Raw genomic sequence first — 24,253 nt, 5'->3', positions numbered from 1 at the left:
TCATGACCTGAGCCGAAGGCAGAGGCTTAACCCACTGAGCCACCCAGGCGCCCAATAAATAAATTCTTAAAAAAATAAGATGTACTATTCGGTGGTTTTTGGTTTATTACGTTATCAACTTTTAAAAATCGTGGGAAAATAGAGATGACAAAATTGACCATTTTTGGCATTTTTAAGTGTATAGTTTTGTGGCGTTAATCTCAGTCACAAGGTTGTGCAAAACTGGATATCTGTAAGCAAAAGCGTGAAGTTGGACCCTCACCTTATTCTCTATGTGCAAATTAACTCAAAGTAGACAGCCCCTTGTTTTTTATAACTTTTGATTTGGGGTGTTTACATAGGACCTAGTTAAAAATATTAAAGAGAGAGAGAGATAAATAAGAAGAACTTTCCCCAGGGTGTCTGAGAATCCTGGGGGCTCATGTCCCTGTAGTGTTGTTTTTTTTTGCCTTTTTCTAAGTGGACTCCATGCCCACCGTGGAGCCCAGCATGGGGCTTGAACTCATGATCCTGAGATCAAGACCTGAGCAGAGATCGAGAGTCAGATGCTTAACCGACTGAGTCACCCAGACACTTCCTTGATTCAGGATCTTGCTCCCACACCTCTGGTTCTGTCCCACATGCTGAAAGTCCACACAAAATGCAGCCCCTCCCCAATTCCTACAAAAAGACCTCCCTTGCACACAGCCACTCCAGATGTAATAAATTAACTTTAATATTGGGGCTGGGGATGCACAGGGGTTTATGTAGCAGCAACGTCTCCCTGACACTGTGGAGCCCTATGGGCCTTGCCACGCCCTTGCCCCTCACTCCGCCCATTCTTCTCTATTCACACTCTCCTCTCCATCCAGAGAAGACCCTAAGAACTTGTTTGCTCTTGCACAGAAGCTCATGCCTCACTCTCCGGTTTAGCACCCTGGCCCACGGCCTTCCATCCTGCCAAGTACTTCCGCAACAGACAGGTCTCACTGTAAGAGGAATTCTGGATCCTGCTCCCGAGATCAGCATCTGTTATAAAATAGGAAACAGGCCTGTTGCATCTGTTGCCTCCGGGACCTTGGGCTGTATCCTTCCTGGTCTGAGGGCTGTCTTGTGTCTTGAACAGCTGTAGCTTCTGCTCCCCCAGGACCTCTTCCTTCTTGTTTTTCACACTTTGCTTTCCTTGGTGGATGACTAGCTCATGTTCCCCGGGTTCCTGTCCAGCCCAGCATGCTGGCTACAGATGATCTCCCATGGCCTGAGTCTTGGCAGAAGGTGCTAGGATCTCTTATCCTTCAAGTTCATGTCTGCCATTGTTCCTGATCCTCGAACAGCGCTAAGCAGCCGAACTCCAGACTTGGGTTCTCTTCTGGACGAAGGTTGGCAGCTCTTTCTTGTAACCAAGGGATGCCATGGATACAGAGATTTAGAAGCTCAAGGCCAGAGGTCAAATTCTTATAAAAATTATCTGGCAGTTGGAATAGTCTGTGTGGCTCCACGAAGCAGGTAAGGGTTAATCTTGCCCAAAGAGAGATTGGCCCTTTGCCCCTGGCTCCAGGGCCCTAAGCCCTCAGAGTGTTTTGGCTGATGGGAGTCTTACTCTGCCTGGGGCTGTGGGCGGCACCAGAGAGTCTGTGCTAACAGTGTGATTCATAGTGGGGCCCTGACCTGCGGAGGTGCTGGAGACTAAGGTCAGCTCCATGGCTGGTCAGCCACATCTGCAATGATGTACCCCGGATAAAAACCCTGGAAAACGAGGCTCAGGTGAGCGTCTTTGGTTGGTGAGACTCTGTGTGTTGTCACACATCATTGCTGGGAGAATTCAGTGCTGTCCGTGCAACTGAGAGCTGGTGTAGGGTCTCTCCCGGATAGTGCCCCATGCGGCTTCTCACGTGACTGCTAACCTCATCCCTTCATTGTAATAAACTGTAACCGTAAGTGCACTGCACCGGCTTTCCTGAGTGCTGTGATTCCTTCCAGTGAATGATGGCACCTGAGAGGGGTCGTGGGGGCACTTGAACTTGCACCTGCCACTGCAGTGCAGGGCGGACGGGACATTCTTGAGGTCTGGCATGAGAAGGGTGGCCCGTCTCTTTAGAAGGAGCCTCATCCCCTGGGGCCAGGGTCCAGCTGCAAGGTCCATGCCTTCGCCGGGCCCAGTCTCTCTCTCCAGCAGTCCTGATGCTGTCACTTTGTGTTCTCTTTATGTGGATCCTCGGAAAAGCTGACACTGACGTCTACAACCGCATAGGAGACATGCTAGAAGGCAGATATTAAAACGTTAGCCTCAGGGCCCTTCCAAACAGAATCTGCCCACTGGAGCCCAGTGTGCAAAGAGCTGTGGGCCTGTTCCCTCCCCTCTCCCTGGAAGTCAGGGCGGTGCTTCCTCAGTTGAGCTTAGCCAAAAGGCCATGAAGTGACGGGGGCGGCAGATCTTAAGGTGTGGTCATGAGTGGGGAGGGAAGGGGCACCTACGGAAATGCAGATCCTCAGGCCCCAGCACAGACCCACCAGACCAGATGCTCAGGGGGCAGGGCCCGGGAACCTGCATTTTAAGCAAACTTTTCAGGGGAGTCTGCCCGGCAGGAGGGATTGGGAACCACGGCTGGAGGCATCTGGAGAGAAAATCCAGGACCTGGCTCCTGGCATTTGGTTAAATGCTACAGGTCCCCAGAGATGCCTGTCCTCTCCTTAGGAATGTCCACGCGATTAGTCTGTGGTTCATGCAGAGCCCCACACCCTCCTCAGCCCCACCACCACACTCACGCCATTCGCCGAGGAGCGGTGTTGGTTCCGACCTAGGGAAAGAGAAGGAGAAGTTTCGGGAATGAATGACAGTACTGGACAGCATGGCGAGAGGACGCATGTGGGTGGTGGAGCCCCTTGCATTCTCAGCCCCAGCTCTGCTGCTGACGTGGGGAAGCCACTCCCCACAGTGGTTATGCGTAAAACAGGACTGGGGTATGTGCCCCACCCAGCTATCCAGCTATTAATAACCCAGCAGTTATTAAGCATAAATAAATATTTATTTGCCATGAGTTCTGGAACCTGAGAGAAGGTTTCACATTCCAGTTCTGCCCTTTAGGAGTTGTGTGACCTAAGCCAATTGACGCTTTGTGCCTCAGTTTCCTCAACCATCACACAGGGATTTATTCAGCAAATAAGAAATGTCTACTTTGCGCCAGGGGCCTTCTAGGTGCCAGAGATACAGCCGTGAGCAAAACAGCCCCAATCCCTACTCTCATGGAGCTTGGATTAACCGCTGATACTGGTGACAACCGGACTCAGAGCCTGCATGCATCCGGCGTGTTGCTTACGATGTGCCAAAATGCTGCCCTGAGTGCTTCACCCGTATGATCAGGGGTGGTTACTCCCATGGAGGAGGAAACTGAATCCCAGAGAGTAGGTCATTGGCCCTTGATGACACAAAGAATAAAGCAGTAGACTGGGGACGCCTGGTGGCTCAGTGGGTTAGGGTCTCTGCCTTCGGCTCAGGTCATGATCCGCAGGGAGCCTGCTTCCTCCTGCCTCTCTGCCTAGTTGTGATTTCTCTCTGTCAAATAAATAAAATACTAAAAAAAAAAGCAGTAGACTGAGGGCGCAGACACAGGCAGTCCGGCTCCGGAGATGCCATGCTTGGCAAACCCTTCCTCAAGTGCCTCCTGTGTGCCTGGCGCAGGGGCAGGCAGGGCTGGGGACACAGCTGTGGCCATGACAGTTCTAGCTCTGCCCTCCTGGGGATCATAGTTCGCTGTAGAGATAGATGAGTCCCCACACAGTGGCGCGTTCCCGAGGGGGCAAGGCCTTGGGTGGGGGGCTGGCGGGGGGAGGTCCAGAGCAGGTGTTTGGCTCACTCTGGGAGATCAGGGAGGGCTTTCTGGAGGAGGAGGCCTTCAGCTGGGGTGTGAGGAGGCAGTTTTGTTTAGGGGTTGAGGGAAGAAGCTTTGTTGTCAGCAGAAATGCCCTCTCCTCCTGACTTCCGGGCTGCGAGCCCGTTGGCAGACCTCCTCTCTGCAAGCAAACATTTCCTCATCCATAGAGTGGGGCTCAGTGCTCAGCACTCGGAAAGTGCTCAGCAAAACAGCTCTTCTTCAGCTCTACTGATGAAGCCAAAGGACTTTACCCAAAAGAGCCGTGGGAAGGGTGTTGTAGGCAGGGGAACAGCCTATGCGGAGCCCTTTAGTCAAGAGGATCAGGCCCTTAAGAGCTGGGATCAGGGTGCCAGCTACGGCCCCTCCTCCCCAGAGGTTTGCAAAAAGGAATCAATGATCCAGTGAGCAGGATTTTCCAAAACTTAATGTCCTCCTGTGTCAAATAGGGGAAGCTCATGGTACTGAGGGTTCAGTCTGAGGCTGCCGTACTCGGGGATGAGTCTAGATCATAGTAGGTGGCCAAGCATGGCAGCTGTGGGGATGCTCATTCTAAGCTGACAGGCAGGAGATATGCCAAAGAGGAGGGACTCACGGGAGCGTCTGGACAGGCAGAGACGAATCAGGAAGGCCAGCAGGGCCAGAATGAGTAGGACTCCCATTGTCAGCAAAGCGATGCCCAGAGGGGACAAGCCTTGTTGTGGCGCCTGGTTGGGAGGTCCTTCTGGAAGAGAAGAAGTAAGCAGGGTTAAGTTCAGGGGCTCCTGGGGTCTTCATGTGCCTCTAAAACATGATTCCTCATCCTTTAGGGAAGCTACCGCCTGGCCTCTCCCGGTCATGTCTCAGGTGGACTTGACTCCACCCCCTGGTTCCTAGGACAGGACTTTGACCCAGGCCTGGCTGATCAGAGCATTCCATTCTCCTTGGAGGTTGGGATAGATTCACGGGGCTGCTGGGACCCCAGCTAAGCCAACGACAGTCAACCCTGGGACTTTGGCTAGAGCTACTGAAAGTGGTGTATTCTTTCAACTGGGACTACTAGACAGGGGAGACAGGCGGCTGTAGCTGCTGAGGAACATCTCACGTCCCTGAGAACACAGAGAAAAGCAGAGACAAGAGATGTAAAGGAAAGTTCCTGGGTTTTACAGTTGGAGCATCTGGATCCAACCATACCTGAAGGTGCCTTTTCAGTAAAGTCCCATTTTTGCTTAGGCTATTTAGAGTTGTGCTTCTATCACTTGCAACTGATAGAGACTCCTGCTTCACATGCTTGGAAAGGCCTTTCTGAGTCCTGGGGACAAGCCTCACACAGCTACCCAAGCCTGGGTTTGCAGATGGGGTGTATCCGGGAGGCTGCACAGTGGTTCCAGTGGTACAGATGGTGAGTTAATGAGACTAAAGCTGACTCCCTTGGTCCTTTCATGAGGGGTGTTAGGGGAAGGATGGGAATCAGAAAGCTTTCTTGCATCTGACGATTCCCTTAACCAGGAACCACCTCCAAACTCCTCCGTCAGAGAGGACCCTGCTGTGACCTCCTCCTTTGGTCCCTCTATTCTTGCCACCCAAGGGGCTCCTCACCTCTGACCAGGATGGGCAGTTCTGCCTGGCCAGTCCCTAGGGCATTGGTGACTTGGCAGATGAAAGTCGTGTTGATGGACTCATCCACGGTCTGGATCAGGAGCTGTGAGCCCTGGGCCACAGCAGAGGGCGGCAGGGTCCCGTTGGTCCTGGGAGAGACCGAGGCGGGAGGAAGCGGCAGGTGTGAGCTCTCACTGCATACTCATGACGTCTCTGATCTCAGTTGAGAGCAACCCTGGAATCTCCCGACTCTTCCTCTCATACCCACATCCCTCCTAGCAGCAGGTGCCTTCCGCCCCATCTGAAACACCTCGCCAGACTCTGACCACGCCACAGGCCTCCTCGGCCACCACCCCAGGCTGAACTCCCTGCTCCTGGGCTGCCGCGGCCACCTTCTCCCAGGACTCCCTGCCTCCACCCCATGCCCACCCCACTCTGCCCCGCATGCAGCGGCTGGAGAGATCTGGTTAGAACGAACTTGTTCCCCTCCCTTACTGTTCAGAGCCCTCCTGTGGCTCCCACCTCACTCAGCATAAACCCAAAGTGTCCACACAGCCACAGACCCCACAGGCTGACTGCAGATACCACTGACCACACTGTCTGTGACTCTCCCCTCTGCTCTATGTCCACGGTGGCCTCCTTGTGGTCTTTGAATACCCCCACCTCAGGGTCTTTGCACGCTGTTCCCTCTGTCTGGAATGCTCTTCTGGGTATGTGCCCAGCTCATCCTCCCTTCCTTCAGTCCTCTGTTCAGATGTCACCCTAGCAAGACCTTTCTTGCCCCCACCTTGATTTCAAGTGCAACGCCCCCCCACCTCTGCTTTACCTCTAACTCAGGCTTTACCCCCATCTGACGCACTACCAACTTCACAGCATTATTCTGTCTATTGTTTTCCTCCCCCACTAGACTGGAAGCACCAGGAGGCGAGAGAATTTGGCCTGTTTCATTTACCAAGACACGCTGGCCCATATGGTCTGGCACAGAGCAAGCAATCAACACGCTTCAGTTTAGTGGACAGAGAAGACGCAAGCATGGGTTTCTGGGCATCCGGCATAGACTGGGCGGAAACCCAGCCCCATGGCTCACGGGCCCGGGTCACGGTGCTTTGAAGCAGGATGGGAGAGGCGTCTGCCTTCACCACTGGAAAACCTTTGACCATGATTCCCTTGACTGACCGTAGAGACATAGCAGTGGCTATCCACAGAGGTGGGCTGGTGGGGGATGGGCACTCCGTGGCATCTGCAGGGTTGCAAGCTGGGATGTGAGCCCCGTCCAGGGTTGGTTAAATAATTGATGGCATGTGCATTGGATGGAACGGGGTCCCAGCAGCACTGAAAAGGGCGCTGTGGGGGCTCTGACATGCCTAACAGGTAGAAGACGGATGGATGCGGAGAGGGGACAGACTGATGGACGTGATTGGGCAAAGCAGGAGAATGCACCGGGTGGGTTCCTGAGTGCTTGCTGGGAAAGTCATACGTCTTTTCTGAACGTCTACAGATTGGCCTGATGAAACGCTGGGGGACATGGTGACGGGGATCTATGTGGGGTCACGCAGGAAGGCGATGAGACAGAGGGAAAGTTTCAAAAATGTGCCCGTGGCACAGTTTTTGCTGAGAAAGGTAGAGAACAAAAGGCAGGAGGGCTGTGTAACAAAGGGTAGGGGTGTATATTCTGGACACTTGCCTACAGATCTTCTTTTTCTCATAACCGGATTGTCTGAAGTTTCTACAATGGCCGTAAGTTATTTAGAATAAGAACAAGGGCCCGATAAGGAGCTTGTAAAACAATCGATCCCTTTGCCTTTTTCTTTCCCTGCTCTGCATCCTAGTCTTGGTCTGAACTTGAGGGAATCAGAGTGCTCTGCGTTTCCTCATCGAGACAGTGGGGATGGCACCCACTCCACCAGAAGTGACTGGGTGGGTTACATGAGGCAACCGCGAAGGTGGCCAAACCCAGATGTTAGGAGGATCAGTGTGGAGCCACTTCTGCACCCTTGTGGCCCTGGGGTCCAGGCAGGTGACGGCACCTACTGGGGCCCGACTCATCTTTAACCCGGGGAACGGTGACGGTGCTGCCTGTGCCTGGGGTGTGGGGGTCACATGGGTCACACTGCGGGTCACAGTGGTCACATGTGACCACTGGCACACAGCAGACAGCCGAAAAGAGCAGGTATAATGGTGAACCTGCCCTAAACCGCCTCATAAACTGTGCATATGAGACAGAAATCCTACTGTGGCCGAGACTCCACTTCTCTCTTTTCACTTTCTTGTACCAGTCTCCTCCCTGAGACTCAGTGGTTCAGGCCCCCGCCCCTCCTCCCTTAGACTCAGGAATCCAGGCCCCCAGCCCTCTCCTCCCTCAGACCCAGGAGTCCTGCCCCCAGCCCCTCCTTCCTCAGACTCAGGACCTGACTCCCTCAGACCCAGGACCCAGGGGCCCAGGTCGGCCCAGGACTCACGTGCTCCAGTCATAGCCCACGGGCTCCGGTTTGCTGCGGACGTCACAGCTCAGAGCGACCTCCCTGCGGCCGAGGTACCAGTTGTCATCAAAGCCGGAGATGGAGACCTCTGGGGGGTCTGAGGGAAACAGATACACAGGCTCAAAGACAGGGACCCTTCAGAGGGGCCTAAAGATATGTGGGAGCATGTCATAACAAGAAAAGGCTTCAGTGGATTTCAGGAACAGCCCAAGACACAGAGGGCCGTGAGGAGTCTTGGGTAATGGATTCCCTCAGGGCAGAGGCCAGAAGTCCTCGGCAGGGTGGGAGGTAGCGGGGTGCTGAGAAGGCTTTTGGGGATCTGTTTCTCTCTAGTCATTTTCCTGGGTAGCCAAGTCCTGGCATGGCATGGGTGTCCTGGGAGAAGAGGCCTCTTGGACACCCATCACATACAGGAGCACATTCAAGGCTCTGACAAGTCCTGCTGGGAAGAATCCTGGATGACCCTGCCTCCGCTGCTGTTTATCCACCCCAAATATGATCGACAGGGAAGATTTTCAAAGTCCCCATGGGCCTCAGTAGACAATGTGGGGGTGGGGGTGGAGACAGCGGAACAGTGGTCCTTGTCCTTGCTCACATCTGGGCGCACTCACAAGGCACATCGAGAGTCACGGACAGCAGGACGGGCTCCCTGAAGCTCTCGTGCTCCACTCTGCAGGTGACAGGCTTGCCATCTGTCTGGCTTGAGGGTATTGCGATTAAGAAGCTGGTGACGGTGTACGTGCCAGGCTGCTGTCCTGGCACCAGGCTCTCATTGGTCTTCCCATCCAGGTGTGACCAGGAGACCTGGGCGGGCGGGCGGCCCTCACTGGAGACGCAGCGGGCCACAGGCACAGGCTCTGGGCCGAGCGGGCTGAGCGGGACCTCCTCAGCCTCGACCTTGTTCTCCGGCTGGGCTGTGGACAAGAGCAAAAAGGACTGGTCAGTCCTCGCCTGCGGTCTTTCAGCAAACAGCACACCAGCGGAAGGGGGCAGCTAGGTGAGTGCACTGGAGGTCTGGGTTCAAATCCTAGCTCCATCCCCAGGCTGTTGGGTGGCTATGGGCATGTCTGTGCTCAGTTTCTTTGTCAATGGGAGATAAGGACAGGATCACAGGCAATGAGAACATGCAGGTAAAGCTCCCAAGATGGTACCTGGTGCATAATACATGCTCAGGAAATGCTGCTATTATTATTGGGAATGGAATACAGTGCCTGGCTGGAGGATGGGCGATGTTGGGGACCCAGCAATGCCCAAGGCAGCCCCCAGCCCTGCTTTTAGCGGGTATACAGTCCAATGGGAAGACAGACTTCCCCAGAGAGTGGCAACCCAGAATGGGCAAAGCTGGGATGGGGGCGCCCAGAAAGGGTGTCTCAATGTTGGGGGAGTGGTGGAGGAGGGCTTCATGGAGGAGGGGAGGGCTGAGCAGTTGTGTGGAAGTTGAGAAGGGAAGACAGGCTTGAGGTCACACAGTTCTACAGGACAGAGCTGGGCTTCCACTCCAAACCCCTCGTGTGACCATCTCTTCATTATTCTGGTAATTCCCAAACCTGGGGCTCCGCTTCATTCCTTCCTCATTATTACTTGTTACTGTAGTGTTACTATGGACTGGAGATTTCTCTTAAATTTGACTCACTGGTTGTGGGTTTTTGTCTTTTTTTTTTTTTTTTTTGTAAAATACTGGTAGTTTTAATTTTACACAAAATTTCCAAAACAATGGTTACGTAGTATAATAGGCATCTGCAATGAATAGTTTATTCATGGAAATTTTAAGTTAAAATCAGCTTCTAAATTTAAATTAGTCACCTCTGGCTAATGAAGAGAAAAGGAAATCACAGGTGCTGGGAATAATCTACTAGACAATCCAGTTGTCCACTTCTGTTCAAGCAAATTCCCTCTATCGCTTGGGCTCAAGTTCGATTTATTTTGCTTTTCCCAATTTGTGCTTCGCTTAGCACGTCTGATGGATTTCACAGCTGAACTCTGTCTTAAAACTACAGCCAAATGTGCTTTTCAAAAATGCATTATTTTATAATTTGCAAAATGCCCTTCAAGTTTATCCACAATTGGAACACTCCTCACTCCCAGGGTACCAGCGAGGAGGCAGCAGAGAACTTGATTTCCTGGAGGGGAGGCCCCCTCCCAGCCCTGCCTCACTGATGAATGTGAAAGCGTAGCATGAAATTTCACCCTTCCCTTTCTTTGGGTCTCATTATCTTTTACAAAAATAAAATAAAAGACCTAAGCAAGGTTTAGGGGCTGCTGCGACTCGACACCTTTCTTTCTGATTAACATAGAGTAGAGGAAGATTGGTCTGGGTCTCTATCTACTTTGGCGTGGAGCTGGGGAGGGATTCATTGCAGACATGAAAAGCTGTGTTTCCAGTTGCCTCTGATTCACCTAAGGGATCACAGTAGATGCTGCAGAATGTGGCCTACAATCCCAGGGAAGCTCTCCAAAGTTAAGGAGGTAGATTAACTTTTTTCTTCATGGGCTGCTTGATATTTCCCAGTTGTTACTAAGGTACCAGCATGCTGGCGTTCTGAGCCCCACCAAGGTCTCCTATCACCATGACCTCCCCAGGTTCATGGCCAGTGCCCCTGGCTTGGTAGAGTGCTATCAGAGGCTCCCCATCTGGGAGTAACCAGAAAGCTCCTTGCAGAATTTGATAATGAAAATGTTCTGATGCCAACCCTATGACCACAGGGTTAGTATGACTCATTTGTGTCTTTTGGAATCGGGTGTAGTGCCCGATCGTCTAGTAGCATAGGTCCAACTTGTTTCTGGTCTACTAAATTTTTTCTTTTTTTTGAGAGAGAGAGAGAGAGAGAGAGAGAGAGAGAGAGAATATGAGTGAGGTCTTGTGCAGGGGTGGGACGGGACAGAGGGAAAGAGAGAATCCTGAGAAGTTTCCATGCCAAGCGTGGGGCCTGACACGGGGTTCGATCTCATGACCCTGAGATCATGACCTGAGCCATGCAGGTCTGCCTCTGCTCTACTAAATTCCTGGCGGCAGCCAGAGGAGATGTTATCTTAGTGGCAGAGATCTCAAACCACAATTTTTTCACACCTTTCCAACAGGTCTTGCTTCCTCTCTTGGCTGGTACTCATCACACACCTAACCACGATGGAAGTGCCACATAACCTTTTAAGAGTGTCCTGTGCGCCCGGGACAGCTGCACCTTCAGTGTGACGTTTGGCACTGAAATCCACCAGAACAGCTTTGAACCCACCACGAGCTGCCATCCTTCATGTCCCCCGCTCCCCAGCAAAGTCCCCGCTAACAGGAAACTCAGTACAGCATCCTTGGAATCCAGCCCAGGCTGCCTGGCAAGCAGCCGCTAGATGCTGGGAGCTGGGCCCCTGGCCCCTGGCCCCTGGCCCTGGCCCCAGATGCTCACTGGTTCTGGGTTACTCTCAACCCGAAGACCTGAAGTCCCAGATTTGCTGAAAGTGCTGCCTTTGGCTGGGCGCTATGGGCACTGCTGCAAGGACTTAACGGTGCAGGACGCATCTTGTAAGGGCCTGGATCCCTTCCCAGCACAGGTAACTCCCTGTAAGTACGCATCAGCTCTTACTAATCCTCCATTACTAATCCTCTAAGTACGTATCAGCTCTTACTAATCCTCAGGGTGATCTCTCCTTCCCAGAGGCTAGGGACTTACTCAGTTTCAAAGAGGAAATGTTCTGCTGGGGAACAGGAACCCTGAATCGGTGACAATGCCTGGGGGCATCTGGGTCCATGGTGGGGAAAGCCTCTTCTCCTGGGTGTCAGAATGGCCCTCCTTCCTGTCTGTGTATTTCAACTCTCCCTTCCTCACCAAAGGGAGTAGCAATGACTGACAGCCATCAGGAGCTCACAGGGGCCTCTGTTCTAAGGTTCAGCTGGATAAACTCCCGAGACCCTAGGGACAGCTTTCTGAGGACAGCACACTTGTAACTAACCATACCTTACAGGTGAGGAAAGGAGTCTGAGATGAAGGCGTTTGCCAAGCTGGTGGTAGCCAACTGGGAGGCAAACCCTGGCCTCCAGGCTTCCCAGGCCCCTGCCAGGACTCTACTTGTCCCCCCTTCTTATCCACCACCCCCATGCTCTGCCCTCAGTCTGCAAGAGCTTAACCTTACTCTCCAGGATCCCACATCTCTTCCTAGCCTACATCTCTACCTCCCCATCATTGCCCCATCTCCTCCTTTGGTCCCCACAAAATCTCGGCGCTCCATCCTTGCGCCACACCCCAGCCTCCCCCACCCCAGGCTCCCCAACCTCCGCCCCCCCCCGCCCCGCCTCCCGCTCCCCCCTCACCGAGCACGCGGAGCCAAGTGCGTGCGCTCCTGCTGCCCTCGGGGAACGTGGCGAAGCGGCAGGTGTAGTTGGCTTCATCTTGGGCGCGCAACCCCCGCAGGGCCAGCGACCCGTCCCGCAGCTCCAAGCCCGGCGTGGCGGCCACAAATTCCAGCCGGCCGGGCTCGGGGAAGCTGGCGCCCTGTATGGGGTGGAAGACCGCCACGTTGAGCTCGTTCCCCGCCGCGTCCTGCCGCGTCCACGTCACCTGCGTCACGTGCACCTCCTGCTCCAGCGGCGGCAGTTTGCAGGACAGCTCCACCGTGTCGCCCAGGAGGCCGCTCACCTCCCGGGGCGCCAGCACGCCGACCGTCCCAGTCCCTGCGGGGCAAACGCGGGCGGGTCAGACCCGGGCGTCCGAGGTCGGATGCCGAGGGGCGCCCAGGCGGCCACTCACCCCTTCCCGGGCTGGACTGGGTCTGCTGCCCCCTGTCTGCGTCCGAGCAGCCTCGCGGGCCTGTGGTTACCGTATTTCCCCATCGACGCTTTAAATTGTGGTCCGTACTGAGGCTGAAAACTTAAATCTGCCATTTAAACCATTTTAAAGTTCACAGTTCGCGGCATTGAGCTGTGCAAGTAACTACCACCACTATCTAGCTCCAGGGCGTTTCCATCAGCTCACTGTCATCAATGCCACTGTGACGCTGTCATTTACAGGAACTCTGACTGAGGGGTGGGAAAAGGCCCAGCAGATCTAAGTCCTAGAATCCATGAAATATGATATTATTATTATTATTGCTATGCATGGACCCCAATTGGGAGAAGGTTTGTAGGGGATCCTGGCACAAGAAGGGAGGCAATTATAACCCAAGGATTTTGGATCCCTTCCGATCTCTGCTGTGAGGCTTCAGGCAGGTTACCTAACCTCTCTGATTCTTTTTCCTAGTTTGTAATGTGGGACTAATAACAGTTACCACACACAGGCTGTTCTCAGTGCTTCACGCATCTCTCGGGGTTTAGCCCTTAAACAGCTCCTTGAAGCAAACACTACTATCACCCTCACTTTACAGACGGGGAAACCAAGGCACAGAATCATTTCTTCCAGGTCACAGAGAAGGTAAACGGCCGAAGGGGGATTTGAACCCTGCGGTCTGCGCTCAGGAGTCCTGACCTCTAACCCACCAGGCTCCATATTAAAATCTTTCAGGCTCAGGCCTCAGCACATAGTAGGTCCTCAATATGTCTTGGCACATACTGCTAGTAATAAACACAATGCTGTCCATTCTTACTAGTAATAATAAAGAGAATGGAGGAGGTGGGAAGGAGGTAAGGGTTTTGAATTCTGGTACTGCTAGCAGCAGCAGCAGCTGTGAGACTGTGCGTGGGTGGTGTCACTTCTCTGAATCTCAGTTTTGTCATCTGTAAACTGGGGGTGGTTAGAGAATGATATAATCATATCATGGTTGCTGGGTGGACGAGGCAATGAAATCTACCCGGAGGGATTAGCATGTGCCAACAACTCTGCCAAGGTGAATATTGTAATTATTGTGTTATCAGGAAGAGGAAGCTGGGAAGTAGCAGACGGGTGCCTAGAGTGTGCTGTGTGGAGGAGGGCACGGTTTGGACACAGGCAATTGGAGAGTGGGGAGCCTGCTAAAGTGGGTCTGAGTGCCGGCTGTGCCACTGATGTGCTGTGTGGCTCTGGGCACGCGGGTCTCCTTCTGTGGGGCTTTCGTCCACCCGATGGCAGGTCTCGTCCCTGGCAAGGTTGCCATGAAGACGACATTGGGTGAAGCATAACGACCACACTCAAGTGCCTCCTCTGTGCGGGACACCAAGCTGTTTCCTTACAAGTGGCCTCCCCCAACCCTCTCCACGACCCCGTGAGATATGCACTCATATTTTCATCCTCACTGGGCGGAGAGGTCAGGTGCATCTCCGAAGGTCAAGCCACTTGCCTAGGTCTATCCTGCGCCCCTGCTCCTGGGCACCAGGCTCTCCCGTCCTGGTAGAGGGGGGCTCCGTCCACTATTTTGGTTCACTCATTGGACCTGCTACTTCTTGCTGGTGCGTTGGGCAAGTTGCTTCCCTTCTCCGAATGGAGGCCACAGTGGGGCTCATATTGGGAATCTCCTTAGGAGGTTTGGGTTGGTGGCTCTCTGTGACGTCCTCGAGCCTTGGGCCCCTCTTTTCTGGAGAAGTGCCCAGAGTTCTGGGAATCACCTTTTGGGAAATGCTGAGATGACCAACTGTGGCTTCCCCAAGTCTGCATTCAGAATTAATATTGATCATCTAAATTACCACGTCATTATTGCTCTTACCCAGTGTATCCAGCTTTGATCGGCATCCACCCAAGAAAGAGTCTTAGAAGGTAGGTAGACTCTCCATCCCCCCATCCCCAACACTTTTTAGGGAAACACTTTTTAGGGAAACAGTTTTAGTTTCCCTGAAACTCTCCTGAGCTCACACAGGTATTAAATGCCAAAAGCTCTTTTGAAACTGGGGCCATCTGACTTCAGAGCTATATCCCCAGGGCCTGGAACATTGTGAGACACTTGGTGAATGTGCGTGGGATGAAATGCCCAGCTGCATGGATAAATGAATGGCCATGACTTAGAGCCATACATTTGGAGTCAGAAGGGGGAAGAGGTTATGTGCTCCTGCCCTCTTCTAACCCCCCCGCCCCCCAATCAAGCATTCCCTGATGAGGTCAGTGGGCCCGGCCTCTGGGGTCTGGCCACCGTGAGCAGGAGCGGGATGAGAGGTGTCTGGGCATGAGTCATTCATTCTCAGCTTTCCTAGACCGACCGACGGTTCTACCGTAAAGAATTCCGGCTGCTTTCTGGGAGGCTGGGGTCCCACCCCGTTCTGTTCCTCCAGCCCTGGGGGAGGTCAACCACCCTGCCAGTGCGGGGGGAGAGGGGAAGCCGCGGCCGCCGCGCCCCGGTGGGGGGGGCCAGTGTCACTTACGGGCTTCTGTGGGCACGCCGGGTAGCGACAGCAGTAGCAGCGGCAGCAGCGACAGCAGTAACGGCGGCAGCTCTCGCGGCAGCACCATACTGGGTTCCTCCCGCAGCCGGGTCGCCGCTCCGCGCTCCGGACGGGAACAGCCTCCTCCCTGGTTTGCTGGGCTCCTTCTCCCTCGTCCGCCGCCGCCGACTGGAAGCTGCAGCCTAGACCCCGAGGCACCCCAGCCTGCCGGAGCGAGCAGGCGCGCGGAAGTTCCCCGATCTTCACCTCCAGACCGGCCCTACGGGGGCGGGGGAAGGGGGGGGCTGCCTCTGCGTCTGCGCCACCGAGACACCGCCCAGGATTTAGCGGGTGGTTTCTTCTTTTTTATGGAGGCGTAATAAGCACAGTGTTGTATTAATTTCAGGTGTATAGTATGATTTAACACTTTTTTTTTTTTTGACAGAGATCACAAGCAGGCAGAGAGAGAGAGAGAGAGAGAGAAGCAGGCTCCCCGCTGAGCAGAGAGCCCGATGCGCGGCCCTGGGATCATGATCTGAGCCCAAGGCAGAGGCTTTAACCCACTGAGCCACCCAGGCGCCCCTATGATTCAACACTTCTGTACATTTCTCGGTACTCGCCGGCGACAAGTGTGCTCTTAGTCCCCCTCACCTGTTTTCCCCATCACCCACCACTCACCTCCCCTCTGGCAGCCCCCAGTTCCTTCTCTGTATTGAAGAACCTGTCTCCCCCGACACCCCCCCCCCCCCGCACCGTGTTCTGTTTCTTAAATTCCACCTAAATGAAATCATTTGGTATTTGTCTTTTTCTCACTGACTGACTTCACTTTTTAAAGGTCAAGGCTGCTAAGGGCCACAGCTGATATTCCAACCTACCATTGGGATAGATGCCAAGTTCTTAGCCACCAGGCCTAAACCCTCTGGACTTCGGAGTCAGACAAGGCCTGGGCTCATACTGGGCGAGTTGCTTCCCTCGCTTTCCTCATCTGAAAAATGGGCACGTGACAGGACTCACCTACACAGGAGGGTTTGTAAGGCTGAAAGAAGTAGCTGCTTAGCCCGATTCCTGGTATTACATTTGCACTCGATTGCCAGTAACAACCAGTATCAGTGTTTTTATAGATATCACTGAATCACGTTGGTGAGAACGATGATTCACCGATTCTGCATTCAACATCAATTTATTGAATCAGGCACAGGGAAGGCGGCAGAACATAACACAGACAAAAATCTCTGCCCTCGTGAAGCCCACCTTCTCCTGGAGGGAAACAGGTGTTAACAAATGAATGCAGAGAACACTGTCCTGTTTGGTGGTGATGATGGTCCCAGGGTCACCTACAACAGGGAGAAGGATGAGGGAGAGAGCAAGGGAGGGAGAGAGAAGAGGAGAGAGACAGACACTCAGAGACAGTGATTGGGAAGTAGGGAGAGAGAAAAACATACAAAGAGAGACACAGGATGAGAGGCTGAGAGAAAGGAGAGGCAGACACAGCATAGAGAGATGAGAGAGAACTGAGAGGTGACAGAGAGACCCAGGGAGCCGTGTACTCACACACAGAGCTTGGGAGACAGCTTTCTCCCCAGCTCTGTCTATCCTGGCTATAGCTGGTGGTCCTCCCCCCGCCCCCGCACCGGCCCCACCCAGCAGCTCTGACCCTTGTTCTGTGACATCCCTCTATCTTTCTAGACTACTCCCCTTTTAGGCTTTGGCCGGTTTGGAGGCTTTTGTGATCCTGCCGACCTCTTTGATTTGGAGCTAGTGTTCACTGATGGTGCATGGCCTTGGGAGGGTGGCTCTGATGCTCGGTGTCTCTCACTCTGGATGTGGGTGAATTTCTGAATGGAAACACAGACGCCAGTCACTGGGAAATCTCTGAATTTTCTGGCACTCTCGTTCTGGGATACTGAGTTCTCTCTGAATCCGGAACCTGTGGCTGCTACTGCGTTCCTCCTGTGGACCGTGCTGTCACCCTCCGGGGTTCCCCCTCCTCCAGGGATCCCCAGCTACCGCAGGTGGGGAGCCTCCTCGTACAGCTCGGTTGGTCAGAGGCTGCCCCCTCCTCCGCTGATGTTTGAGCTTCAGATCTGGGCCCCACCTCATCCCATACTCTACCTCTTCGCCCCTGGACATCTCACTCCTCTTTGACAGGAATGGAGCCTGGGTCTGAAAACAGGCCATCAGAACCCTGGTCCTAAACAATGGGCAGGTAAAGGGAATGATACCTGTCCTCGGTCACTGAAGCGCAAAAGTGGGGTCAAGGCCGAGCCAAGGGTCAGGGATGTGGTGAAGGTTAAGGATGGAACCAGAGATGGGATCAAGAAAAGGGAGGGCTTTGGGATGGGGCTGGGATGATAGGAGGGTCAGTGGGAGGGGGAGGGACTTCGGTGGCTGGTATTTCTGGTCACCCCCTCACCCCCAAATATTTGGGTCAAAAGATACTTGGGAATGCCAAAACACCCATGCTATAAAAATCTCTGAATTCAAGTAAATGTCTTCTTTTAGGTCTGGATGAACTTCAATGAGGGCATCATGGGGTGGGGTGCGGGATTGTTGCCAGTTGGAATGGGTAGGCTGAGGCAAGATGTTCTACCATTCCCTAGAGAGCCCCTGCCGGGACCCCTCCCCACCTCTGAGCCCCAGGGTTGGTCTCGGATCTCCTTGAAACCACTCTCCTTTAGTCGAACTGTTCCTGTGTTCAAACGCACCATCAGTCTTGAACCCGTCCTTTTGGGTATTTCCATTGCTTTGCCCGTGCAGAGGGAGGCCCCAAGAGAAACCATGTCCACGCCATTTCCCCTGGTGTGGGACGCAGTCAGGCCCACGGTAGTTTCTAGAAGCTGATTGGCTGGGTCCGAGGGCATGCGCACTTGTGGTTTGGGAGGACACCTCCAGATTGTCGTCCAGTGCTCTTACCGGCAAGGTAGAGGGTGGCAGTCCAGGGCTTACCACCCCGGGCCCCGCATGGCAGTAAACTGGAGCTTCCAGAATTTCAGATGTGAAGCTTTGTCCCAAGGCTTTGACGTAGGAACCTGGAGGCTGGGTAGGGGAGGAGGGTGGGGGGGCAGAAAGAGTGGACAGGGGAGATAAGGGGCAGGGGAGAGGGGAAGGGTGGGGAAGGGAGAAAGAGAGCAGCGAGAGGGGAGGGAGGGACGGGAGTGGGGGTCTGGAGAGTTACTCTTTTGCTTCAAATTCTGGTTTCACCAATTCGTAGTAGCTGGTGATCCTAAACAACCCGGATCATTTCTCTTGCCTCCTTTTTTTCTCATCTGTAAAACAGAGGATCAAGAAACTGTGTGATGATGGTTAAATAAGTTATTTGCAAGTAAGTTATACGGTTAAACAAGTAAATTTGTTCAGATGGTCCACAAATGGCAGAAACTATTCTTGGTGTCCTGGGGCAGAATTTTCATCTTCTACACTCTGAGGCTAGGCAGGAAAAAAGATGGAAAGAAATCCCCAAACCACCACCACCTGCCTGCCCTTCTCCAAACACCGGCTGGTTACCAGACCACGATCCTGAGATCATTTCCTCTCCGACATCTCTAGCCAGCTCTCCCACATCCACGGCCGTGCAGGGGTGTACTGGTGCCTCCCCACGTTTGTTCCCTCTTTCTACTTTCCAAATCCCACAGGCCTCTCACAACCCAAGGAAGGAATTGAAACCTGCCCTCCCCAGCCTACTTCTACCACTGGTAACTAATCAGAGCCATACCCTCTGACAGGCACTCTCTGTATACAACAGAGAAGGACAAGGTCCAGATTGTAGCTCCTACATGACCTGGCCCCTGACAACAGCAATGATGTCACGTCTTCTGCTTTACAAGTCAAAAAGAGCAAAGCCCTTGCAGTCCCTCTAAATAAAGCACATTTGCTCACCTTAAGGCTGGGACATGTTTCCTCTGTTCTCCACCTGGCAATGGCTATTAACACTTCAGTTCATGACTGAGCCGGTGCCTCCTCCTTGAAGCCTTCCTGGATCCCCGGGCTGGGCAATCCCTTCTCTGGAGTTCCTGAGTCTCTGAAGCTGTAACTTCCATGGAGGCAGGGCCCAGGGTGGTGAGAATTCCATTTCCTCATTTATTTTATTTTTATTTTTTAATTTTTTTTAAAGAGATGTATTTATTTATTTATTTGAGAGAGAGAGAGAGAGAGAGAGGTGTAGGAACGGGCAGAGGGAGAGGGAGAGAACCTCAAGCAGACTCCCCACTGAGCTCAGAGCCCCAGATGCAGGGCTTGATCCCGCGACCCTGAGATCATGACCTGAGCCAAATCAAGAGTTGGACACCTAATTGACGGAGCCACTCAGGCGCCTCAACTTCCTCATTTCAAAAATGGAGCTAATAATAGCATCTACTTTCCAGGATTTGGGTTAATAAACAGAAATGATGCATTAGAACCCTTTAGCATAAATAATGCCTTCAAGAGACATGGCTACTCTTGTTATCCTCTTAATGTGTTCTCCAGCAGAGCTGACCCCTTCCCCAGGGAGCCCTCTTGGACCTCCCCTCCCCAGGCTAGATCTGGAGCCCCCTCTGGGCTCCCATGTCCCAACTTAGACTACTCTGGGTTGTCACCACTGGGAATGGATCTTTCTCCCCCACTGGACCCTGAGCTCTGGGCAGGGCTGCAGCTGCTGTGGTCAGCCCTGAGGACCCAGTACTGCCCAGCACAGGGCTCTACATGGACCAGGGGCTCGGGAAAGGCATGTTGAGTGAATGGTTGGATGGATGGCTTTAGTAACTATTTGATCTGTTATTTGTCTGTTAGTCCTCTTTCCCACCTTAGCACATAAAATTATGTTTCCTGTCAATACTGGAATTTAGAAGAAACTTACTTACGAAGTTGTGTGTGAGAAAGAGAGAGAGTGAGAGCAAGCTTGAGAGTTTGGGTGTGTTCCAAGAGGGAAGAGACAGGGGTGGGGTAGGAAGCAGGGAGGGCTGAGGACTTGGGCAAGGCATGAGCTGGAGTTTAGACTTTGGAAATGGAGTCTGAACCCCGAGAGGGCAGAAGCCATGTTTGTCTTGTTTTGGGCCGTGTCCAGCATCTAGCCACACAGAAGAGCCTCGATAAATATTCCTTGGGTGAGTGAATGAACCAGGTGTTGTCAAAGTAGCCTAGGAACCTTGCTGTGCCTATTATAATTGTTGGTCATGGTATGCTTTGGACAGGTCTTGAACCGGAAATAAGTTCTTTTTGTCCCTTTCAGGGAGGAGAGAGTCTGACTCATTGCTGATAAGCATGGGAGACAAATATGGGACTGCTGTCACCACTCTATTCTAGAGTGGGGAACATCAGTCCTGATACTTGATACTGGCACTCCTTCCTGGGGAGTGTGGGTGGGTTTCCAGAACTCTCAGTATACTACTTAGATGAGCTACTGCCAGTCTATCAAAAATGGGAACTGAGGGCACCTGGGTGGCTCAGTTGGTTAAGTGTCTGCCTTCGGCTCAGGTCATGATCCTGGGGTCCTGGGATCGAGCCCCATCTTGAGCTCCCTGCTCAGCGGAGAGCCTGCTTCTCTCCCTCCCTCTGCCTGCTGCTCCCTCTGCTTGTGCTCTCTCTCTCTCTCTGACAAATCAATAAATAAAAATCTTTAAAAAAATGGTAGCTGAGGAGGCAGGCATCCTGGCAAAATGGATGTGAAAATGGAGAGGAATTATGGCCCGAGGTTACAGCTAGAAATTCCATCTCCCTTCTCCCACTTCTTCCTTTGATCCTCAAGAACATGACAACCCGTATGGCTGCTGGGATGTATGGAATGCCTGGAGAGAGGAGGAAAGTTCCGGATTTTCTTTGTTTTTGTCTTCTACCTGGATACAAAGTATGTGATGTCTACACAGTCACAGAGTAAGAACAGGTGCGGGATTCTCAATTTTCTTGTCCTGCATCTCGTGCCTTTGACTGCACTTTCCACCCCTACCCCGGGGGGCATGTTGGGATAACTTGTGCTTATTCTCAGCTCACATTTTCACTGTGGCCCAACTCCTCCACACCTGCCTGTGGGCACAGCCTTCCTCCTAGTCACGCCAGCTTTGTTTTGCCAAGTGTCATTTAAATCCTTGACTTTATGGCTTACATCTTAGGCTTAGACATATGCATGGGTATTAGACTGGCTGCAAGGAACCACAGAACTAAGGCAATAGTGGTGTAAGTAAGAAAGAGGGCTGTTTCTTGGAGCACCTGGGTGGCTCAGTGGGTTAAAGCCTCTGCCTTCGGCTTGGGTCATAATCTCAGGGTCCTGGGATTGAGCCCCGCATAGGGCTCTCTGCTCAGTGGGGGACCTGCTCCCCGCCCCTACCTGCCTCTTGTGATCTGCCTACTTGTGATCTCTGTCTGTCAAATAAATAAATAAAATCTTAAAAAAAAAAAAAAGAGGGCTGTTTCTTCTTTCAGGTACAAAGAATCCAGAGGAATTTAAGACAGAGCCAGTTGGATGGCTTCACAGAGTCTCTTTCATCTCTGAAAAACGGCACCCATTTTTCAGTGGGATGTTGGTAAACTGGCATTCCAAACAAAACAAAACAAAACAAAACAAAAAAAGCCCACAAAACCTCTGATTTGTACTGTTTTCCAATTTCCATGGTGAGCACGCTGTAGCAAGTTTCATGGAGCACGTACCCTGTGTGACAGAGACAGATCTTGTTGTCGTGGAGCTGACAGTCCAATAGATGAGATAAATATGAAATATTCACACCAACAAATATTTAGTGACACAATGTAGTTAACTGCTATTAAGCAGCACCCGGCTAGGACAGTGTTCCACCAGCGGACTAAATTTATAACAGGGGTCATCCGGAGGTCTCTTTGAGGAAATTTGCCCAGTTTACTTTTAGGAGTGGGGAGGGACTTCACAAAGATTCTCAGCTGTTCCAGAGGGAAAGGGAAAGGGACTTGCTACAGAGGACAGCAGGCTGTGGGCTGGTTTGGGCGGTGGCTTCAGTGTCACCCGCTGAGACCTGGCCAGCTTTGGAGCGGCAAGAACCAGTTCCTGCACTGCCACCACCCAAGCAGGAAATGACTAACTTCTTTAACAGTGGAGGGAGGGGGAGGAGGGATAGGGAACTGCAAGATGCCTCAGGTGACCAATGAACGGGTTAGATATTAGGGGTTTCTAAGCAAATCTGAGCCCTTGGACAGACCAGGGCAAGGACCCCAGAGTCAGTGATTGACACATATGGGTCCTGGGAGGATTTATTTATTTTTAACAATGAGGAGTTAGAGTTGCACTGCCTAGTATAATAGCGACTAGCCACATTTATATTTATATTGCCACAGGTGGCAATATAAATGGCAATTAAATTGAATTAAAAACAAAAATTGCGTTCATCAGTTACACTATCCATATTGCAAGAGCTCAGTATCCACAGGTACTGGATGGTGCAAGTATAGAACATACCCGTCACCGCAGAGAGTTCTGTCGGACAGCACTGGTCTAAGGCAGGGGTTTTGGAATTGGGCGGACTTGAGTTGAGATCATGCATGGCTGTGTTGCCCCGGGCCAATCTCTTGGCCTCTCTGAGCATCACTTTTATCCTGTGTACTCAAGCACAATGACCACTACCTGATATAGGAGGGGGGAGCTCATGAAAGAAGGGGAAGGGGGGGGGGTCTGGCCCTAAGGAGGGAGTGGCAGGAAAGCGGGGTAATTGGGAACAGGGATTTCAGAGCCAGGCAACCTGGCTTGGAGAACAGCTCCCCTTTGTGCTACCCCATGTGACCCTGGGCAAGTCACTGTCTCTCTGAGCCTCCCCTGCTTTGTCAGGAAAAGGGAGGTTCTCCTTTCCTCAGTGGGTTCAGTGAAGAAGATATGACCCATGAATCATCAAAGGTACATAGTGTAGGGGCTGACACAGAGACAGCCCTCGGCAGAGGGTCTGCTCCTATCACTGTGAATCATAATGATGTGGTAGTTGGTTTTTTGTTGGTCACAAAAGCAGGGATGCTCCCCAGCCAAAGCTTCATTCATACTCCTTTCCCCTCCTCCTGCCATCTACTGGGATTCTTCAACAGCTCAAAATCAAGCGGTCAGTCTTATTTGCAAATGGGCCATGAAGGGAAGCCTGGGTGGCTCAGCCGGTTAAGTGGCTGCCTTTGGCCTAGGTCATGATCCCAGGATCCTGGGATTGAGTTCCGCTTTGGGGGGGGGGGGTCCTTGTTCAGTGGGAGCCTGCTTCTTCCTCTGCCTGCCAATCCCCCCTGCTTGTGCTTTCTCTCTCTACCTCTCTGTCTCTGACAAGTAAACAAAATCTCTTAAAAAATGGGCCACAGAGTTTTGGAGCTTGTGACCACCTCACTCACTTCTCTGTGTCCAGGTTTTTTGTTTTGTTTTGAAAAAGAGCAAAAATAAACTGCACGTGTAGAAGACATTTTGGGGTGTCTGCTCAGTTTACAAGGCAAAACCTCCCCAGTTTTATGAGCAACAAACCCCACAGGCAGGGCTGAGCCTCTGAACTCTGCTTGTACAAATCCTCCTGGCCCCCACCTCCGCCACAGGAATGGGACCGTGGTTGACACCTGACCTGAGTGAGCCAATCGGATGCCTTCTCCAGGGGTTTTAGGGACAAGGCGAAGGAATTCAGTGGTCTCAGAAGTTATGGGATTGTGTCTTTCCCCACATGGATGGAGAAACACTGAGCACCCATGGGCAGAGAGAGAGAGCCACGGATTCTTTCCTTCTCATCAAGAGGTGGTGTCCTTTTCCCACCCCTCAAATCTGGACTGGCAACGTGGCTAGCTTTGGCCAGAAGAATGTGGCAGAAATAATGATGTGCCATCCTTTTTTTTTTTTTAATTTTTATTTTTTTATGTATTTTTAATTTATTTACTTATTTTTTAAAATTTTATGTATTTGAGAGACAGAGCACGAGTCAGGGGAGAAGCAGACTTCCTGTTGAATAGGGGACCCTCCCCAACAAGGGAACTTGATCCTAGGACTCTGGGATCATGACCTGAGCCAAAGGCAGATGCTTAACAAACTGAGCCATCCAGGCGCCCCAGGAATGATGACTGCCATTCTCAACCTTGGCCCTCAGAGGCACTGCCCCTGTGCTCTTACTCCTGGAATCCTCCCTCTGTCATGTGAACAAGCTTGGGTCGGC

General features: G+C 52.4%; 1 protein-coding gene across 1 annotated transcript; it reads right to left on the bottom strand.

Annotated features, from left to right (window-relative positions):
- Positions 1–691: 691 nt before the first annotated feature.
- PVR (PVR cell adhesion molecule) lies at positions 692–15,460 on the bottom strand. Its single transcript, XM_032325391.1, has 8 exons — positions 15,156–15,460; positions 12,207–12,566; positions 8,518–8,820; positions 7,886–8,003; positions 5,427–5,575; positions 4,444–4,572; positions 2,746–2,777; positions 692–2,238 (listed from the first exon to the last, which is right to left on the bottom strand). Exons 1-8 carry the CDS (start codon positions 15,241–15,243, stop codon positions 2,167–2,169), a joined length of 1,251 nt encoding a protein of 416 aa, XP_032181282.1. The 5' UTR covers positions 15,244–15,460; the 3' UTR covers positions 692–2,166.
- Between the last annotated feature and the right edge of the window lie 8,793 nt (positions 15,461–24,253).

The sequence above is a fragment of the Mustela erminea genome, chromosome 19, assembly GCF_009829155.1.
Source record: "Mustela erminea isolate mMusErm1 chromosome 19, mMusErm1.Pri, whole genome shotgun sequence".
Lineage (NCBI taxonomy): Eukaryota > Metazoa > Chordata > Mammalia > Carnivora > Mustelidae > Mustela > Mustela erminea.
This window is presented reverse-complemented; position numbering and strand designations above follow the sequence as displayed.

Coding starts and splice junctions, on each gene's coding strand:
- PVR (XM_032325391.1), bottom strand. CDS start 15,243: ATGGTGCTGCCGCGAGAGCTGCCGCCGTTACTGCTGTCGCTGCTGCCG. Junction 4,573..5,426: donor ACTGCCCATCCTGGTCAGAG/GTGAGGAGCCCC, acceptor CTTCTCTTCCAG/AAGGACCTCCCAACCAGGCG. Junction 2,239..2,745: donor ACCGCTCCTCGGCGAATGGC/GTGAGTGTGGTG, acceptor TCTGCCTTCTAG/CATGTCTCCTATGCGGTTGT.